We start from the raw sequence: 17,971 nt of genomic DNA, 5'->3' as shown, positions 1-17,971 counted from the left end.
GCTGGATTTCTCATCAACTGCAAGGGCTTCCATTGAGCAAGGAGCTCATGTGCAACCACAAAAAAATCATTATGCATGTTTGTGCAAGATGCCTAAGGAGCTGCCATGATACTTTCGACTTGCACCAGTCCACCCTCCCTGAGCACTTCGGGCCTCAATGTGGTGTTCGCAGCTGTCTGTTTGGGGACAAGGGCTACCCACTGAAGAAGTGGCTGATAAATCTCCTTAGAAGTCCAGACAATGGGGCCCAGGAGAGATACAATCAAAGCCACCTGACCACAAGAACAGTCATCGATAAGCTATCGGGATGCTTTTAGGTACCTGCATAGATCTGGGTCTCGAGAATGATAGTGGTGTGCTGCGCTGTGCACAACATAACACAACAGCGAGGATTGGAGCTGCAGGAAGAAGAAGGTGCTTAAGAGGCAGTGTGCTCAGAGGAGGAGAAAGAGCAACATGAGGAACAGGAAGAGGAGGAGGAACGTGGTGTGGCGAGGACTCCAACAGTGGCGCATATTGCTGCCCAGGATGTCCGAGATGGTCTAATTCTGGCACGATTTAGTTAGACTGTAGCAGTGAACCCACATCTGGCAGCCACATTCTGAATCCACTTGGCTCCCCATCCCCCAATATAAAGCAGTTCTACAATCCACAAAGATTCCCTGTCACAGACACCCAAGGCTCTTCTTTAACTCTTGTCTTACCATTCATGCGAAGATCCCTTGCCAGGCAGCAGGCAAAATTAGACAAAATGGACAAATGGTGCAAACAAATACTTTCTATCTTTTGTAGTGGTTCATGGGATGTCGGCATCACTGGCAAGGCCAACATTTGTTGCCCATTCCTAATTGCCCTTGAGAAGGTGGTGAGCTGCCTTCTTGTGAACCACTGCAATCCATGTGGTTTGGGTACACCCACAGTGCTGTTGGGGAGGGAGTTCCAGGGTTTTGACCCAGCAACAGTGAAGGAACAGTGAAATATTTCCAAGTCAGGATGGTGTGTGGTTTGGCGGGGAATCTGCAGGTGGTGGTGTTCCCATGCGCCTACTGCCCTTGTCCTTCTAGGTGGTAGAAATCACTGGTTTGGAAGGTGCTGTCGAAGGAGGCTTAGTGTGTTGTTGCAGTGCATCTTGCAGATGGTACACATTACTGCCACTGTTTCTCAGTCGTGGAGAAACCGAATGTTTAAATGGTTGGTAGGGTGCCGATCAAGCGGCCTGTTTTGTCCTGGATGGTGTTGAACATCTTGAGTGCTGTTGGAGCTTCATTAATTCAGGCGAATGGAAAGTATTCCATCACACTCCTGATTTGTGCCTTGTAAATGGTGGACAGACACTGGGGAGTCAGGAGGTGAGTTACTTGCCGCAGAATTTCCAGTCTCTAACCTGCTCTGGAAACCATAGTATTCATATGACTGGTTCAGTTCACTTTCTGTTCCATGTTAACCCCCCAGCATGTTGATGGTGGGAAGAGATGGTAATGCTGTTGAACATCAAGGAGAGATGGTTAGATGCTCTTTTATTGGAGATGGTCATTGTCTTGCACTTGTGTGCCATGAATGTTACCTGCTACTTACCAGCCCAAACCTGAATGTTGTCCAGGTCTTGTTGCATGCGGGCACAAACTGTTTCGGTATCTGAGGAGGTGCGAATGGTAGTGAACACTGTGCAATCATCAGCGAGCATCCCCACTTCTGACTTTATCACAGAATCACAGAATTGTTACAGACCAGAAGGAAGACATTCGGCCCATCATGTCTGCGCTGGCTCTCCGAAAGAGCAGTTTAGCTAGTGCCGCTCCTCCGCTCTCTCCCCACAGCCCTGCACAAACTTCCTTTTCAGATAAAAATCCAATTCCCTCTTCAATGCCTCAATTGAACCTGCCTCCATCACACTCTCAGGCAGTGCATTCCAGATCCTAACCACTCACTGCATGAAAAAGTTTTTCCTCATGTCGCCATTGCTTCTTTTGCCAATTCCCTTCAATCTGTGCCCTCTCGTTCTTGATCCTTTCATCAATGGGAACAGTTTTTCCCTATCTACTCTGTCCAGACCCCTCATAATTTTGAACACCTCTATCAAACCTCCTCTCAACCTTCTCTTCTCCAAGGAAAACAGACCCAGCTTCTCCAACCTAGCCAAGTAACTGAAGTTCCTCATCCCTCTAACCATTCTCGTGAATCTTTTCTGCATTCTCTCTAATGCCTTCACATCTTTCCTGAAGTGTGGCACCCAGAACTGGACACAATACTCCAGCTGAGGCCAAACCAGTGTTCTATACAAGTTTAACATAATGTCATTGCTTTTGTACTCTTTTCCCCTATTAATGAAGCCTTGAATGCTGTATGCTCTATGAACTGCTCTCTCAACCTGTCCTGCCACTTTCAATGATTTATGCACATATATACCTAGGCCCCTATGCTTCTGCATCATTTTTACAATTGTATGATGGAGGGAAGGTCATAGGTGAAGCAGCTGAATATAGGCCCAGGATACTACCCTGAGGAACTTCTGGGGCTGAAATGGTTGACTACCAACAACCACAAACATCTTCCTTTGTGCTAGGTGTGACTCCCACCAGTGGAGAGTTTTCCCCCTGATTCCTGTTGACTTCCTTGATGCCACACCGAAGTGGGTGCTAGCATAGTGGTAATGTTACTGCATGAATAACCCAGCGGCCTGGGCTAATATTCCTGAGATATGAATTCAAATCCCACCACAGCAGCTGGGGAGATTAAAGTTAATTAATTAACAAATCTGGAATAAAATGGTCTTATTAACAATGGTTGTGAAACTATCGGATTGTTGTAAAAACTCATCTGGTTCACTAATGTCCTTCAGGCGAGGAAATCTGCTCTCCTTACCTGGTCTGGCCTACAGGTGTCTCCCAATCCACAGGAATGTGGTTGACTCTTAACTGCCCTCTGAAATGCTGAGCATGCCACTCAGTTGTAGATGGCTTGCCACCACCTGCTCAAGGGCAATTGGGGATAGGCTTTGCCAGTGATGCCCACATCCCCAGAATAAAAAAAAACTTGGACAAATGCTGTCTTGATGTCAAGGGCAGTCACTCTCACCTCACGTCTGGAAGTCAGCTCTTCTGTCCATGCTTGGGCCAAGGCTGTAATGAGGTCTGGAGCCGAGTGCTCCTGGCAGAACCCAAAATGAGCATCGGTGAGCTAGTTATTGCTGAATAAGTGCCGCTTGATAGCATTATCAATGACACCTTCCATCACTTTGCTAATGATCAAGAGTAGACTGATGATGTGATAATTGGCCGGGTTGGATTTGTCCTGCTTTTTGTGCACAGGACATACCTGGACAATTTTCCACATTGCCGGGTAGATGCCTGTGTTGTAATTGTGCTGGAACAGCTTGGCAAATGGCGTGGCTAGTTCTGGAGCACAAGTCGTCAGTACTACAGCTGGGATGTTTTCATGATCCATAGCCTTTGCTGTATCCAGCACCTTCAGTCATTTCTTGATATCAGGAGAGTGAATTGAATTGGCTGAAGACTGGCATCTGTGATGCTGGGGACCTCAGGAGGACCTCAAGATGGATCATCCACTCGGCACTTCTGGATGAAGATAGTTGCAAATGCTTCAGCCTTGTCTTTTGTGCTGACATTCTGGGCTCCCTCATCATTGAGGATGGGGATGCTTGTAGAACCTCCTTCTCTGGTTAGTTGTTTAATTGTCCTCCACCATTCACAACTGGATGTAGCTTGATGGTAATGGTAGGGTGGGGGATATGTCGGGCCATGTGGTTACAGATTGTGGTTGAATACAATTCTGCTGCTGCTGATGACCCACAATGCCTCAAAGTTTTGAGCGGCTATATCTGTTCTGAATCTATGCCATTTCGCACAGTGGTAGTGCCACACAACACAATGGATGGTGTTCTCAGTGTGAAGACGGGACTTCATCTCCACAGAACTGTGAGGTCATCACTCCTACCAATACTGTCATGGACAGATGCATCTGTGACAGGTAGGTTGGTGAGAATGAGGTCAAGAAGGTTTTTCCTCCTTGTTGGTCCTCTCACCACCTGTCCCAGGCCCAGTCTGGCATATATGTCCTTCAGGACCCAGACAGCTTGGTAGTGGTGCTACTGAGCTACTCGGTGATGGACATTGAAGCTGTCACCCAGAGTACATTCTGTGCCCTTGCTACCTTCAATGCTTGATCCAAGTGGCGTGCAACATGGAGATGGACTTTGTCCTCAGTTCGGGGAGGGCGGTAGGTTTCCTTGCCTATGTTTGATCTGATGCCATGACACTTGTCAATGTTGAGGACTCCCACGACTATTTCTTCCTGACAATATACCAGTGTGCCGCCACCTCTGATAGGTCTGTCCTGCTGGTGGGACAGAACATAACCAGGGATAGTGATGGAGGAGTCTGGGACATTGGTTGTAAGATATGATTCAGTGTGTATGACTATGTCATGCTTATGCTTGACTCAGCTGTGGGACAGCTGTCCCAATTTTGGTACAAGTCCCCACAGGTTAGTGAGGAGGATTTTGCAGGGTCAACTGGGCAGGGCATTCCTTTGTTGTTTCCTGTGCTTAGGTCGAGGTCGGGTGGTCCATCTAGTTTTATTCTTAATCAATTTTTCTGTAGCGGTTTAATACCACTGAGTGGCTTGCTAGGCTATTTCAGAGGGCAGTTAAGAGTCAACCACATCACTGTGGGTCTAGAGTCACATGTAGGCCAGACCAGGTAAGAATGGCAGATTGCCTTCCCTGAAGGAAATTATTGATCCAGATGGGTTTTTTAAAAAATGAAAATCTGGTAGCTTCATGATTATCACTACTGAAACGCACTGTTTATTCCAGATTTATTCATTAATTGAGTTTAAATTCCCCCAGCTGATGAGGTAGAATTTGAACTCATGTCCCTGGAGCATTAGTGTGGGCCTATGAATTACCAGTCCAGTAACATTACCATTCTGCTACTATTCCCGTAACAAGGTTCAGTTTCTATGCCCAACTGAGCAGACCTTGGTGCGTTCTGCACCCACTGACAAGGACTCTCCACTGCTGTCCCTGTCTGCACCACCTGCTCTTGCTCAACTGTGATGTGTGAGACACCACCAATGTGTGTGTATCTGAGCTGGAGCACAGTTCGTCCTCCTCCAATACCACCTCCTGTGAGACACTTGATGGACCTGTGGGAGATGAAAGACATGATAAGGTAAGGAGCTGTTAAGTCATCATTGAGCACATCATCATTTATCACTGGCTGCTCACATTAAGCCAAAATGAGTGAGTGTTGTATGCATGTGGCTGTGTGATATTTAATTCTGTCACCAGGTAGTTGATGGCCAGGCATGTGGAGACCTGGCTTATCTCCAGTGCCTTCTCTTCTGCAGCTTTCATTATGGAGATGACTGGAGGGCCATCTCTGGTTCTCTGTCTCTCCCTGGTGTTCTGAGTTCTCTTCCCCTTCAAGGAGGGAATGAAGAAACCTATGAGTCTGAGAAATGGAATGTGTTGATTAGAAGGATGGACAATATTTGTGGAAGGTCAATATGAGTGGTCGGTATGACATTGCATTAAAATGAGGGTGAGTGTCAGTGACAGATGGTCAGATGGGGATGTGAGGAGGTGCCTAGACAGAGAGGGGTGGGTGCACCTGCAAGGGAAGTTGCTATGAGGAGTGATGTGCTGGAGCAGTCTTGGCAAGGCGGAGTGAGGGGTTTGAGGTTAGACACACATCAGAACATACTTGAGTGTGACTTTGCATTCACCTGTCCTGACCTCATTATATCATTAAATCTCTTCGGGCACTATATCCAGGAGTGTGGCACTACACTCTTGCTGCTCACCTCCTCTGCAATTTCCAGCCATGCCTTCTTGATCTCTGAGGCAGTCTTCTTCCTCCTACTGGCAGGGAACAGAATTCCTGTGGCCCTTATGGATCACAGCATCAGCTCTAGGGAGGCATCAGTGGTGAGGTGCTGCCTTGCAACATTGGGAATCCATTTCTTCCTCTGTTCAAATATTTGGACAATCACTCAACTTTCATATTCACAGTGTCCTATTAAATTGACTCATGCGGATCATCATCACACTCACTGCACTAATTAGTCAGAAAACCCAGAGGTCCGATGTTAATGCAGTGACTGGGTTAAAGAGCCACTGACAAACATGCTACTGAAATTTCCAGGTCCCCAAGCACTACCGTGTTCCACCACTCCCAGCACATCAGCAAATTAAAATTCCTCCATATCAGAATCTTGCAGAGTAATGCCAAATCTAATTGTTGCAAAAGCCATCATGTATAAGAAACTAGTCTTTACCATTGCCTTCCAATCATTATCAGCAGGCAACAAACATTAAAGGGAAAAGAACCAATGATTGATGATTGAAAGCAGATCTCACAGACTCCAGACTGCCAAAATGGGCTAAAAAAACTTCAAATTATTGAAATAAATTTAACTCACATTGTGCCCTTTGAATTTTCTCTTTTACTCAAATACATTCTTCACGTGTGAGTTTAGTGACAATTCACTATGGGGGCATTCTAGCTGAGCCCAATTCTGTCCACAACCTGGGGCAGTTTTAACCCTATTCACTTGACTGAAACCCGGCAGGTGGCCAGTTAAAATCGTCCAGATAATTCGCCTGCCTTGAGCCACCCAGATGCCAATCCTCCTGGTGGCAGACGAATGGAGAATTGCAAATGTTGCACCCTTGTTCAAAAAAGGGTGTAAGGATAAACCCAGCAACTACAGGTCTGTCAGTTTAATCTCGGTGGTGGGAAAGCTTTTAAAGACGATAATCTGGAACAAAATTAACAGTCACTTGGACAAACATGGATTAACTAAAGAAAGTCAGTATGGATTTATTAAAGGCAAATCCTGTTCAACTAACTTGATTAAGTTTTTTGATGAGGCAACAGAGTGATTTGTTGAGAGTAATGTGGTTGATGTGGTGTATATGAATTTCCAAAAGGCGTTTGTTAACGTGCACATAATAGGCTTATCAGCAAAGTTGAAGTGCATGGAATAAAAGGGACAGTGACAGCATGGATATGAAATTGGCTGATGACAGGAAACAGGGAGTCGTGGTGAAGAATTGTTTTTTGGACTGAGGAAGGTATATAATGGGGTTCCCCAGGGGTCTGTACTCAGACTTTGCTTTTTTGATCTATATTATTGACCTAGACTTGGTGTGCAGGATAAAATTTCAAAATGCGCAGATGACGCAAAATTTAGAAGTAGAGAAGGATAGTGATAGACTTCAAGAGGAATAGGCTGGTGGAATGGTAGATACGTGGCAGATGAAATTTTATGCAGAGAAGTGTGAAGTGATACATTTTGGTTGGAAGAACGAGAATAGGCAACATAAAATAGAGAATTCAATTTTAAAGGAGGTGCAGGAGCAGAGGGACCTGGGGGTATATGTGCACAAATTGTTGGAAGTGGCAGAGCAGGTTGAAAAAGTGGATAAAAAGGAACACGGGATCCTGGGCCTTATAAATAGAGACATATGGCAGTATTTAATGTGGGCGATGGGGGTCTCGCCTGCTGGCTTAAGAGTTGGCGAGAACCCCGCGTCACCTCTTTTTGGGAAAGCCTGCTGTATTATGTGCCAATCAGGCACCTAACAGGGCACCAATGGGCCTTCTATGAGATTAAGGACCCAAGGGACAGAAGTCCCACTCGTTGAGAGCTACCAACCAATCAGAGGCCGGCAGCTCTTTTACTTTTTTTTTTATTTCCAAAATATACTTTATTCATAAAGATCTGTAAAAAAATACATGACAAAACAGTTCTAAACAGCACCAAGTCAAAAATTACAAACAGTGCAAAGGAGGTCAGTTTCGTTCAATACAGGAGTGAGTTGCCTCACAACCCTTCCATTTCATTTTTCATGCCATATACATTTTACAGCAAACAAAAATTTTCCCGATACAATTCGAGGGGTTTTCCATGGATCCAGCCCCTCCATTCAGCTTGGTGGGGGGACCTTACATAGTGGTCTTTCCCCATTGAGCCTTTGCTACAGCTGCCCCAAGTTTTAATGCGTCCCTCAGCATGTAGTCCTGGACCTTGGAATGTGCCAGTCTGCAACATTCGGTCGTGGACAACTCTTTGTGCTGGAAGACCAGCAGGTTTCGGGCAGACCAAAGGGCGTCTTTCACCGAATTGATAGTCCTCCAGCAGCAGTTGATGTTTATCTCGGTGTGCGTCCCTGGGAACAGCCCGTCGAGCACAGACTCCTGTGTTACAGAGCTGCTTGGGATGAACCTCGACAAAAACCACTGCATCTCTTTCCACACCTGCTTTGCAAAGACACATTCCAGAAGGAGGTGGGCAACTGTCTCTTCCCCACCACAGCCACCGTGAGGGCATTGTGCGGAGGGGGTGAGACTTCAGGCATGCAAGAAGGATCTGACGGGGAGGGCTCTTCTCACCACCAGCCAAGCTACATCTTGGTGCTTGTTTGAAAGTTCTGGTGATCAGGCATTCCGCCAAATGACTTTGGCGGTCTGCTCGGGGAAGCATCCAACAGGATCCACCATCTCCTTTTCCTGTAGGGCCTTGAGGACATTCCGTGCAGACCACTGCCTGATGGATCGGGGGTCAAAGGTGTTTTTCCGCAGAAACTGCTCCACGAAGGATAGGTGGTACGGCACGGTCCAACTGCATGGAGCGTTCTGCAGCAATGTGACCAGATCCATCCTTCACAACACCGGGGACAGATAGAACCTCAGCACGTAGTGACACTTGGAGTTTGCATACTGGAGGTCTACATACAGCTTGATGCAGCCGCACACAAAGGTGGTCATCAGGATGAAGGCGACGTTGGGTACATTTTTCCCGCCCTTATCCGGAGATTTGAACATCGTGCCCCTCCGGACCCGGTCCATTTTAGATCCCCAGATGAAGCGGAAAATGGCTCGTGTGACCGCCACAGCGCAGGAGTGGGGTATGGGCCAGACCTGCGCCACGTACAGCAACAACGTGAGCGCGTCGCACCTGATGACCAGGTTCTTACCCACAATGGAGAGAGATCGCTGCCCCCACATTCTCAGCTTGTGTTGTACCATGGCTACTCACTCCTCCCAGGTTTTGGTGCACGCCCCGGCCCTTCTGAACCATATCCCCAGCACCTTCAGGTCGTCTGACCTGACGGTGAAGGGGACAAATGATCGGTCAGCCCAGTTTCCAAAGAACATGGCCTCGCTCTTGCCGTGGTTAACTTTGGCTCCCAAGGCCAGTTCGAACTGGTCGCAGATGCTCATCAGTCTGTGCACAGACAGCGGGTCCGAGCAGAAGACGACGACGTCATCCATGTACAGGATGTTTTAACCTAAGTGCCTCCACTGCCTGGAATTGTCACCCCTCTTATGCTCACATCCTTCCTAATAGACTCATCAAAGGGTTCAATACAGCAAACAAATAAGACAGGGGAGAGAGGACAGCCCTGTCTGACTCGAGATTGGATCGGGAAACTTTCCGATTCCCACCCATTGATTGAGACTGCGCTACTGATGTTTGTGTCGAGCAGTTTGATCCAATTGCAGATTCCCTCCCCAAACCCCATTTTGGAAAGCACGTCCATCATGTAGGTGTGCGATATCCTGTCAAAAGCCTTCTCCTGGTCCAGGCTGATGAGGCAGGTGTCCACCCTCCTGTCCCGTACATAGGCGATCGTATCCCTGAGCAGTGGGAGACTATCAGAGATCTTCCTGCTGGGTACAGTACAGGTCTGATCAGGGTGGATCACCAACTCCAGAGCAGACTTGACTCGACTGGCGATGACTTTGGACAGAATCTTGTAGTCAACACTAAGCAGTGAGATGGGCCTTCAATTTCAGATTTCTGCCCTCTCCCCCTTCCGCTTGTAGATGAGGGTGATGGTGCCTTTTCTCATGGATTCTGACATGCTGCCAGCCAAGAGCATACTCTCGTATACTTCCAACAGGCCCGGGCCGACCCAATCCCACAGGGCCGAATACAACTCAACTGGTAAGCCGTCGCTTCTGGGAGTTTTACTCGTCGCGAAGGACTCGACGGCCTTTGTCAGCTCATCCAGAGTTAGCGGCTTGTCCAGTCTCTCCCTCCTGCTGTCATCTAAGACCTCTGTGATAGATGACAGGAAGGACTGGGAGGCTCTGCTGTCTGTGGGCTTCGCGTCATACAGCCCAGCATAAAAGGATTTGCTGATCCTTAGTATGTCGGACTGCGAAGACGTTACCGAGCCATCCTCTTCCTTCAGGCTGCTGATAACAGAGCGCTCTGTGTCCCTTTTGGAAGAAGTAACATGAGCACATCTCATCCTGCTCAATGGAACGGACTCTGGACTGGAAGATGATCTTGGAGGCCTCCGTGGCAAAGAGCGAGGCTTGCTGGCTCTTCACCTCTTGGAGGTCCTCCTTGACCTCGACCCGCATCGACTGCATTCTTTTCTGGAGTCGGGACATTTCCCTCTGTCTCTCTCTCGCCCTCTGAACACCTTTGAGGATAAAGAACCTCTTGATCTCCTTGATCGCTTCCCACCAGTGAACTGGAGACTCAAAGAGGGGTTTCACGGTTCTCCAACCTTTGTAACCCTTTTGAGTTTCTCAACGTTCTCTGGGGTTAGCAGTGTAGCATTGAGCTTCCATGTCCCCCTGCCAACCCACTGGTCGCCCTGTAAGTGACAGTCGGCCAGTAAGAGGCAGTGGTTGGACAAGAACACAGGCTTGATGTTGGTGGATCCGACCGTGACAGTACGGGACACAAACAGGAAGTCAATCCTGGAATGGGCAGACCCGTTTGACCTTGACCATGTGTCTCTACGCTGTGCTCTGTCTGCAGGTTTGCTGAAGAAGTCGTGCAGTTTGGCATCTTTTACTGTTTCTATTAGGAATCTGGACACAGCGTCCAGTTTGTTGTCGTCTCGGCTGGATCGTCCAGCTGCATCGATGATGCAGTTGAAGTCACTGCTTAGGATGACCGGCCTGGACGTCACCAGCAGCAGTGGGAGCTACTGGAAGACGGTCAGCCGCTCGCTGCATTGAACCGGGGCGTACACGTTGATCAATCGGAGCGGAGCGTTGTTGTACATTACATCTGCTACAAGGAGGCGACGACCCACCACCTCCTTAACTTCGGAGATGGTGAGTTACCTCCCCACAGCAGAATACCCAGGCCAGTGGAATGCCAATCATTACCCCCTGACCAGATCGATGGCCGGTGGGACCACCATCGTAACTACTGCCTGTAGGTGCTGAGGTGTGGTATTCCACACTCCTACAGAAACAGTAGGTCGGCTTTAACCTTGGCGAGGTAATCCAAGGTTGAAACACATCGCGTATACCCATTTTTTAAAAGTTAGTTGTTGCTTCCCATACCATTTGTCCTTGCTAGTCCCAGTCCTACGGGATGTTCCTGCCTACCCATAGTGTGCGCAAGCTGTTTCACGTTCGTTGGGCTCAGAAACCCCTCCTGGTTTTTCATGCAGGGTTTGTTCTGCTGGGGTGACATCGGGGGGCGGGGGGCGGGGTCTTGTAGGCAGCAAGGATTGGGCTGTCCTCTGCTGTTCCCCTCTGTTCCTCCTTAAAAACATCACTGCTCCCGGCTTCCCGGAGCTGAGGTACGCCAGACGTGTCTTTACTCTCGGTGTCCCGGAGCTGGGATGCGCTGGCCATGTCACTAGGTGTGGCGCTTTGGGGTTGGGGCATGCCGGGCCCATCACAGCTTCCAGTGCCCGGGGGCTGGGATGCTTTATCTTCCAGCTCCTTGGAGTTCTGCCACCTCTTTTTTAGGGGCAGTCGTTCCAGCATTTCCTCGTCCAGTGAAGAGGAGCTGATGTAGTCTGTCTCAGACGGTAGCCTCCTCTTGCCACTGGTTTGGGTGGTGGCCTGTTCCGCTTTGGAGGTCTTTTCTTTGTGGTTTTTGGTTGTACCACTTGCCACTGACCTGTTTGTCCATCTGCTGCCTCCTCCTCCATTGATTCTGTCTGTGGAGGAGGGGTTTCCGGGCGCAGGGTAGGTGCTGGGTCGCTGGTTTCAGCTGCCTCCCCTTTCTTCTCCTTCTCAGGTAGACTTTCCTCGCTGCGGAGAAGGTTGCTTGTCTCCTTTCCAGCACCAGACGCCTTCGTCGTACCTTCTCCCGGCCTTTCCTTGGACCTTGCCCCCTGAGCATAACTGAGGCAGCGTTTGGGGCAGGTTTTGTAGAGGTGGCCTGCCGCACCACACAAGTTGCAACACTTACTCTGCTTACATTCCTTGGTCTGATGGCCTTCCTCCTTGCAGTTCTTGCAGACGACGATGCTGCAGTTAGCTGCCACGTGACCAGATTTGCCACAGGTGCGACAAACTCTGGGCTGCCCAGCGTAGACCAAGCAGCCTCGACTTCCCCCGATAGCGAAGCTGGAGGGAGGGTGGATAATGGCTCCATTGGCATCGACCTCCAAGGTTACCTTGACCTGTCGCTTGCTGCTCCAAATCCCAAAGGGGTCCTTGACATCAGTGCTGCTGCCGGCCACCTCGACGTACCTGGCGAGAAAGGTGAGTACATCCACCACAGGAACATGGGGGTTGTAGAGGTGAATTGTCACCACCCGGTCACATTGTGATGGAAGCGTGAAGAGTGGCTCTGCTGTGAGAATCGATAGCGGCGCCTGGTCCCCTTTCTCCTTGAACGTCTTCAGGAACTTGATGCATCCCGCCACATTCTTGAACGTCACGTCGAAATATCCACTGCTGGGGAAATCCTGCAGGCAGAAGATATCCATAACTTGAAATCCACAACAATCGATGAGGATTTTCTTGATGAAGAAGGTGCGATCGACCGGTGCATCTCCTTCCTTGCCCTTCACCACCACCCGAACGGTGTTACACACTCCCTGGCCTGAAGCTCGAAGATTGGTTATAGCCATTTTACTCAATGCCTACCCAGGATCAAAAGCCACTGATCATGGTTTCTCCTCTGCCAAGTAAGTACTGATAAGAATAGATACTACACTTGATCTTAGCCAAAAGGCCGAGAAGCTCTTTTACTTAGCAGCACCACCGTGGAGGTGGTGGCTGCTGTCACTAATGCACTCACCCAAGGCCCAGGATCGTGGATGGACTCAGGCCACAGGTAAGTGATGGTGGGAGGGATATTGTTGGGTTGGAATTGTAGGGGAGCAGGGTTGTGGGAGGGCCGGCAGCAAGGATAGAGGTGCTCTCAGCAGGCACCCCCTTTCCCAATGCTGGGTCCCTCAATAGGCTACTGAGTGCCTGTGAATGAGGGACCTCCTCATTCTCTGCCTCCACCCACCCCCCACCCCTGGCAGCCGGCAACAACTGGCACAGGTTTACCTGTTGTGCTCCCAGCATGGCGACAGGCCCACTCACAACTGGGCTAATAGCAACAGCGGCAGGAAGAGGCCCTTAATTGGGCCTCAATTGGTGGCAGATCCCCACCTGCCAGCATCCCGCCCGATTAAATGCTCTCCCCATCTTCAAACTTGCCACAGGGGAGAGCATTAAATCCAGCCCATAGAGCACAAAAGCAGGGGAGTTCTGGTGAACCTGGTTTGGCCTTAACTGGAGTATTGCATCCAATTCTGGGTGCCACCCTTTAAGAAGGATGTGAAGGAATTAGAGAGTGTGCAGAAAGAAATTACAAAAATTGTTCCAGGGACTTCAGTGGCGAGGATAGATTGGAGAAGCTGGGGTTGGTCTTCTTCGAGTAGTGAAGGTTGAGAGGAGATTTGATAGAGGTTTTCAAAATCATACGTGGTCTGGACAGAGTAGATATGGAGAAACTGTTCCCTTTGGCAGAAGGGTTGGGAACCAGACGACACCGATTTAAGGTGAATGGAAAAAGAACCATACTCAACATGAGGAAAAGTTTTTTTGTGCTGCACTGCCCAAGAGTGTGGTGGAGGCAGATTCTATCCTGGCTTTCAAAAGGGAATTGGATAATTATCTGCAGAGAAAAGATTTGCAGGGCTACAGGGTTAGGGCAGGGCAGTGGAATTAGCTGAGTTGCTCTTGCAGAGAGCTGGCTTGGAGATGATGGGCCGAATGGCCTCCTTATGTGCTGTAACCATTCCATGATTCTTTGATCAGCAGAGTCTGGTTATTTCTCTAACACCACCATGGCCATTACCTGGTCAGAGCTGGGATGGACTGTTGCATAAACCTTGAGTGGAACGGGTGTAAAGTCTTTCCCCTTGTCTGTAACCTCCTTCTGCTCTATCACTCTTTGAGATCTCAGTGCTCCTCCAATTCTGGCTTCTCGTGCATGCCCGATCTTAATTGCTCCCCTGTTGGTGGCAGTGCCTTCAGTCATTTAAATCCGAACTCTGAGATTCCCTCTCTCAGCCTTGTTTCACCTCTCGCTCTCTCTCTTCCTTTAAACTACTCCTTAAAACCTACCTCTTTGACCAAGCTTTTGTGACCAAGATTTGTGATGAAGATCTCAGTTAAAATGGCTTCTGCCTGGCAATGGGTCACAGATGAGTAGAACCGTGCTTTCCATCTATGATCCTCCACATGATGAGTCTGGCTCTCTGCCAGTGGCATTGTAGAATGCTGAATAAACAAGATTGTAGCTACTTCCCCACACAGAGGGAGGCAAAATTGGAGGGAAACTTGCCAGCTTCCCACATCTAATTACCTTCATAAAGGGCACCATTTGACAGCCTTAAGAATAGGTCTTTTCTCTTGGTTTGTGTGTGGCATGAAAGCCTAAACACAAATGCAATTTTAAAAGTTGAACAAAACCCACAGGTATTCTGTTAGTGAAGGCATGATTAAAGAAGATAATTAAAGAAGAACTGTCCTTGTCAAGGAATATTCAGATCTATTTGACAGTAATTCTGATAGAAGCATCTTTGTACTAAGCCCCGTAATGTTGGTTACTCACTAAGCTCTGGCACGTCCTATTATATGGAAGACTGATGAGAAGAAACTGCTTATTGTTCCCTAAAGGAAAGTCCTGGAATTGATTTCTGCTCTGTGCTGAGATAGGTGATCTCAACTGACACAGTGGTAGAAGTACCACAATCAGCCACAGTGCCTTGGATCAGAGCATAAAATAAATGGACCGGTGCTCCTGATTCTCTATCTCTTTAACCTCCTCCAGCCGCACAACCCTTTGAGATATTTGCAGTCCTCCAATTCTGGTCTGTTGTGCATCCCCAGTTTTCATCATTAGACCATTGGTGGCTGTACCTTCAGCTGCCAAGGCCCTTAGCTCTGGAATTCTCTCCTTAAACCTGTTTGCATCTCTCCCTCCTCTCTTTCTTTAAGATGCCCTTCCTAAAACCCACCTCACGGCCAAAAATTTGGTCACCTGTCCTAATATCATCTCATGTGACTCGGTGTCAGATTTTGTCTGATAACACTCCTGTGAAATGCTTTGGTATTTTTACTACATTAACGATGCTCTATAAATGCAAGTTATTGTTGATTGCTATTCAGCGACTCCTGCTGGAAGTGAGCATGTTTGTATGTTGGTTGAGGAGAGGGTTGGGTTCAGCTTTGATCGCTCAGTCGTCTGCCAATTCTCACTGTCAAGGTTCACGCAAGGTCACTTCCATAGGTCAGCAGACTCCCATGGAACATAAACAGCAATGAGTCAATACCTTCAGGAGGAAAGAAAGGCAGGAAGAAACCTTTTTCTGTCTTAACCAATGACATGATTCTGTTTTATTTACATATTTCTGCTTCAGACCAACATAGCTCCTGCCCACCTTTAGATATAAGTTGCAGCAATGTCAAATATCTCAGACCCAGTTCTTCAAACTGTGATGGTAAAACTGAAACTCAAATTGTAAAGTTGGTATTACCATCATATTTCAACATGAGAATGGGTGAGAAACCACAGGCCAGTGAAGAAAGAAGGAATATCATAAAAAGGTGTCACAAACATGTTTATAAATCAAACTTAATTCTGAACATTTGAAAGAACAATCCATTCTGTGGGCCATAGGATATGGAGCTGCTCTTAAGTAGCACGGAGGCAGAGAAGGGGCAGAGGATTAGATTAGGGTGCAACACAGAGATAATTACAGCTTCTGAAAGGAAATTAAATTAAGCTTAAGTCCCGAGGATAAGTTTCACTGCCATGCCATCAGTCTGTGAAAACTTGATTAAATATCTAAACCACCAAAGATGTACCAGTCCATCCCATTTGACATGTCTGTTGCGACTGACCTTGTTCATATTATATTATTACTATACTGAAGTATTGATTTATTACATGTCCTACTGTGTAAACAAATATTTAGAGGATTGTTTTACAATTAAAATAAAGCAAATCCAACAAAAAGAAGGAAAATGGTGCCTAGCAGAAAAGAATTAACAAGAAGAATTGGGTCAGAAAGTAATTTTGTGTTTCTTCAATAATTTAGGCCATGCACAGACAACAATCCCAGCCTGCGAAGGACAGTTCACCCCCACGAGAGGACAAAGCCACTCAGCCACAAGCTGCTGAGGATAACTGTGCCAAAAAGCCCAGATCACGTACTAAGATCTCCGTGGAGTCACTGGGCATTCTTCAGAGCTTTATCCATGATGTAGGCCTCTATCCTGACCAGGAGGCCATTCAGACCCTTTCTGCTCAGCTGGATTTGCCTAAGCATACGATTATCAAATTTTTTCAGAACCAGCGTTATCACGTTAAGCATCATGGCAAATTAAAAGAGCACTTAGGAACCACAGTAGATGTTGCAGAATACAAGGATGAAGAGCTGCTTACAGAGCCTGAGGAGAACGATAGTGAGGAGGGCTCTGAAATGTACACCATGGAGGCTGGAGAGGAAAACCTCAGCAAAACCAAAGCCAAACCTCCAGAGGTTGACCAGAAATAATGTGAAACACACCAGCTAATGCATACCTACATAAAAGAGTATTGTCAATTCTATGTACAGTTTTGTGTTATGCATTAAGTACGTATGGAGTACAGCAGTATTGAATTTGCAGGTCTAATCTAATGTTGCCTTGACATAGAATTCCAGAATTGACTTTGTTCACAGACTTTTGTGAGTTTTACAGACTGGGAAAGATTAAACTCACTTCAGAGTTTGCTTCACAACTCAATCCTGCACTAAAGGTTAAAGAAAGAAACATTGTGGGCAAGTTTAAAAAGGACATTTTCTCAGAACTTACTCGGGACAAAGGTGTTTTTATAAAGTTCTGTGACTGTACACTGAAATGTAAAATGAAGGTTCACTCGGTTGCGTTCTCAAACCACTTTATGATGAGTTGTTTTGGCTTTTGATAAGCTGCCTGCTCCGGGGGTGTGGTGACTTTCTGCTTTTAAAATTCCTATTTATTTTCTAAGTTCATCCTGATTTTTAAATATGGCTGCCTGCCAGGAGGCTATAAAAATATTTTGGGGTTTGTATTTTTCACAAGAAAAAAGCACCACTGCCAAAAAAAGAAACAAAATCAGGACATCAGCAAATGCAAAATATATCTATAAGAACGCACACAATTTTACAAACTTGCGTGTTTGGTGCTGTGTGGTTCAGTCAGTTGTATCTTTTATTTTGTACTAAGTATTAATATTTTGATTTATGCCAACGAAAAAGGCAGGTATAGATTTCAGTAGTGCTGAGGGATGTTGTAAGCCCATAATCTTATACTGGAATTACAATCACAATGTGGATTTCTGCAACAAGGACTGAACTAACCACACTAGTTGAGCAGGTAAAGTAATAATAAAATGGGGTGTGAATAACAATGATATTCAGGGTTGCACAATAATAAAACCTGAGGTGTACTGGCCTCAAGGTGTTTTATTCTATATAGAAACTAACACTTAAAAGTCCATTGCTGTTCTCTCTCAGCTTGGCACATAGTATTGTATGAATCAATTTAAAAGTTGGAAAATTAGTAGGCCATTAGGAATTTGTAGTTTCTTCCACAGCCATCATCTCCAACAAAATTTTCTAGGTAGCCTTAAAATGATGCTGTCAGATATTAGTGGATGAACGATACTGGCATTTGAATGCTTAACTCCTTAAATCTAGAAT

General features: G+C 47.0%; 1 protein-coding gene and 1 pseudogene across 12 annotated transcripts in view; one reads left to right on the top strand and one right to left on the bottom strand.

Annotated features, from left to right (window-relative positions):
* Positions 1 to 16,813, top strand: part of satb2 (SATB homeobox 2) — a 299,511-nt gene extending 282,698 nt beyond the window's left edge. For all 12 annotated transcript variants that reach the window (XM_068035703.1, XM_068035709.1, XM_068035705.1 and 9 more), the window contains one exon: positions 16,346 to 16,813. In XM_068035703.1, coding sequence (XP_067891804.1) covers positions 16,346 to 16,804 — 459 coding nt within the window. In that variant the 3' untranslated portion in view covers positions 16,805 to 16,813. The remainder of the gene's footprint in view (positions 1 to 16,345) is intronic.
* LOC137372446 (U2 spliceosomal RNA) lies at positions 12,860 to 12,990 on the bottom strand (annotated as a pseudogene).
* Positions 16,814 to 17,971: the final 1,158 nt, after the last annotated feature.

The sequence above is a fragment of the Heterodontus francisci genome, chromosome 7, assembly GCF_036365525.1.
Source record: "Heterodontus francisci isolate sHetFra1 chromosome 7, sHetFra1.hap1, whole genome shotgun sequence".
In the NCBI taxonomy this organism is placed as follows: domain Eukaryota; kingdom Metazoa; phylum Chordata; class Chondrichthyes; order Heterodontiformes; family Heterodontidae; genus Heterodontus; species Heterodontus francisci.
This window is presented reverse-complemented; position numbering and strand designations above follow the sequence as displayed.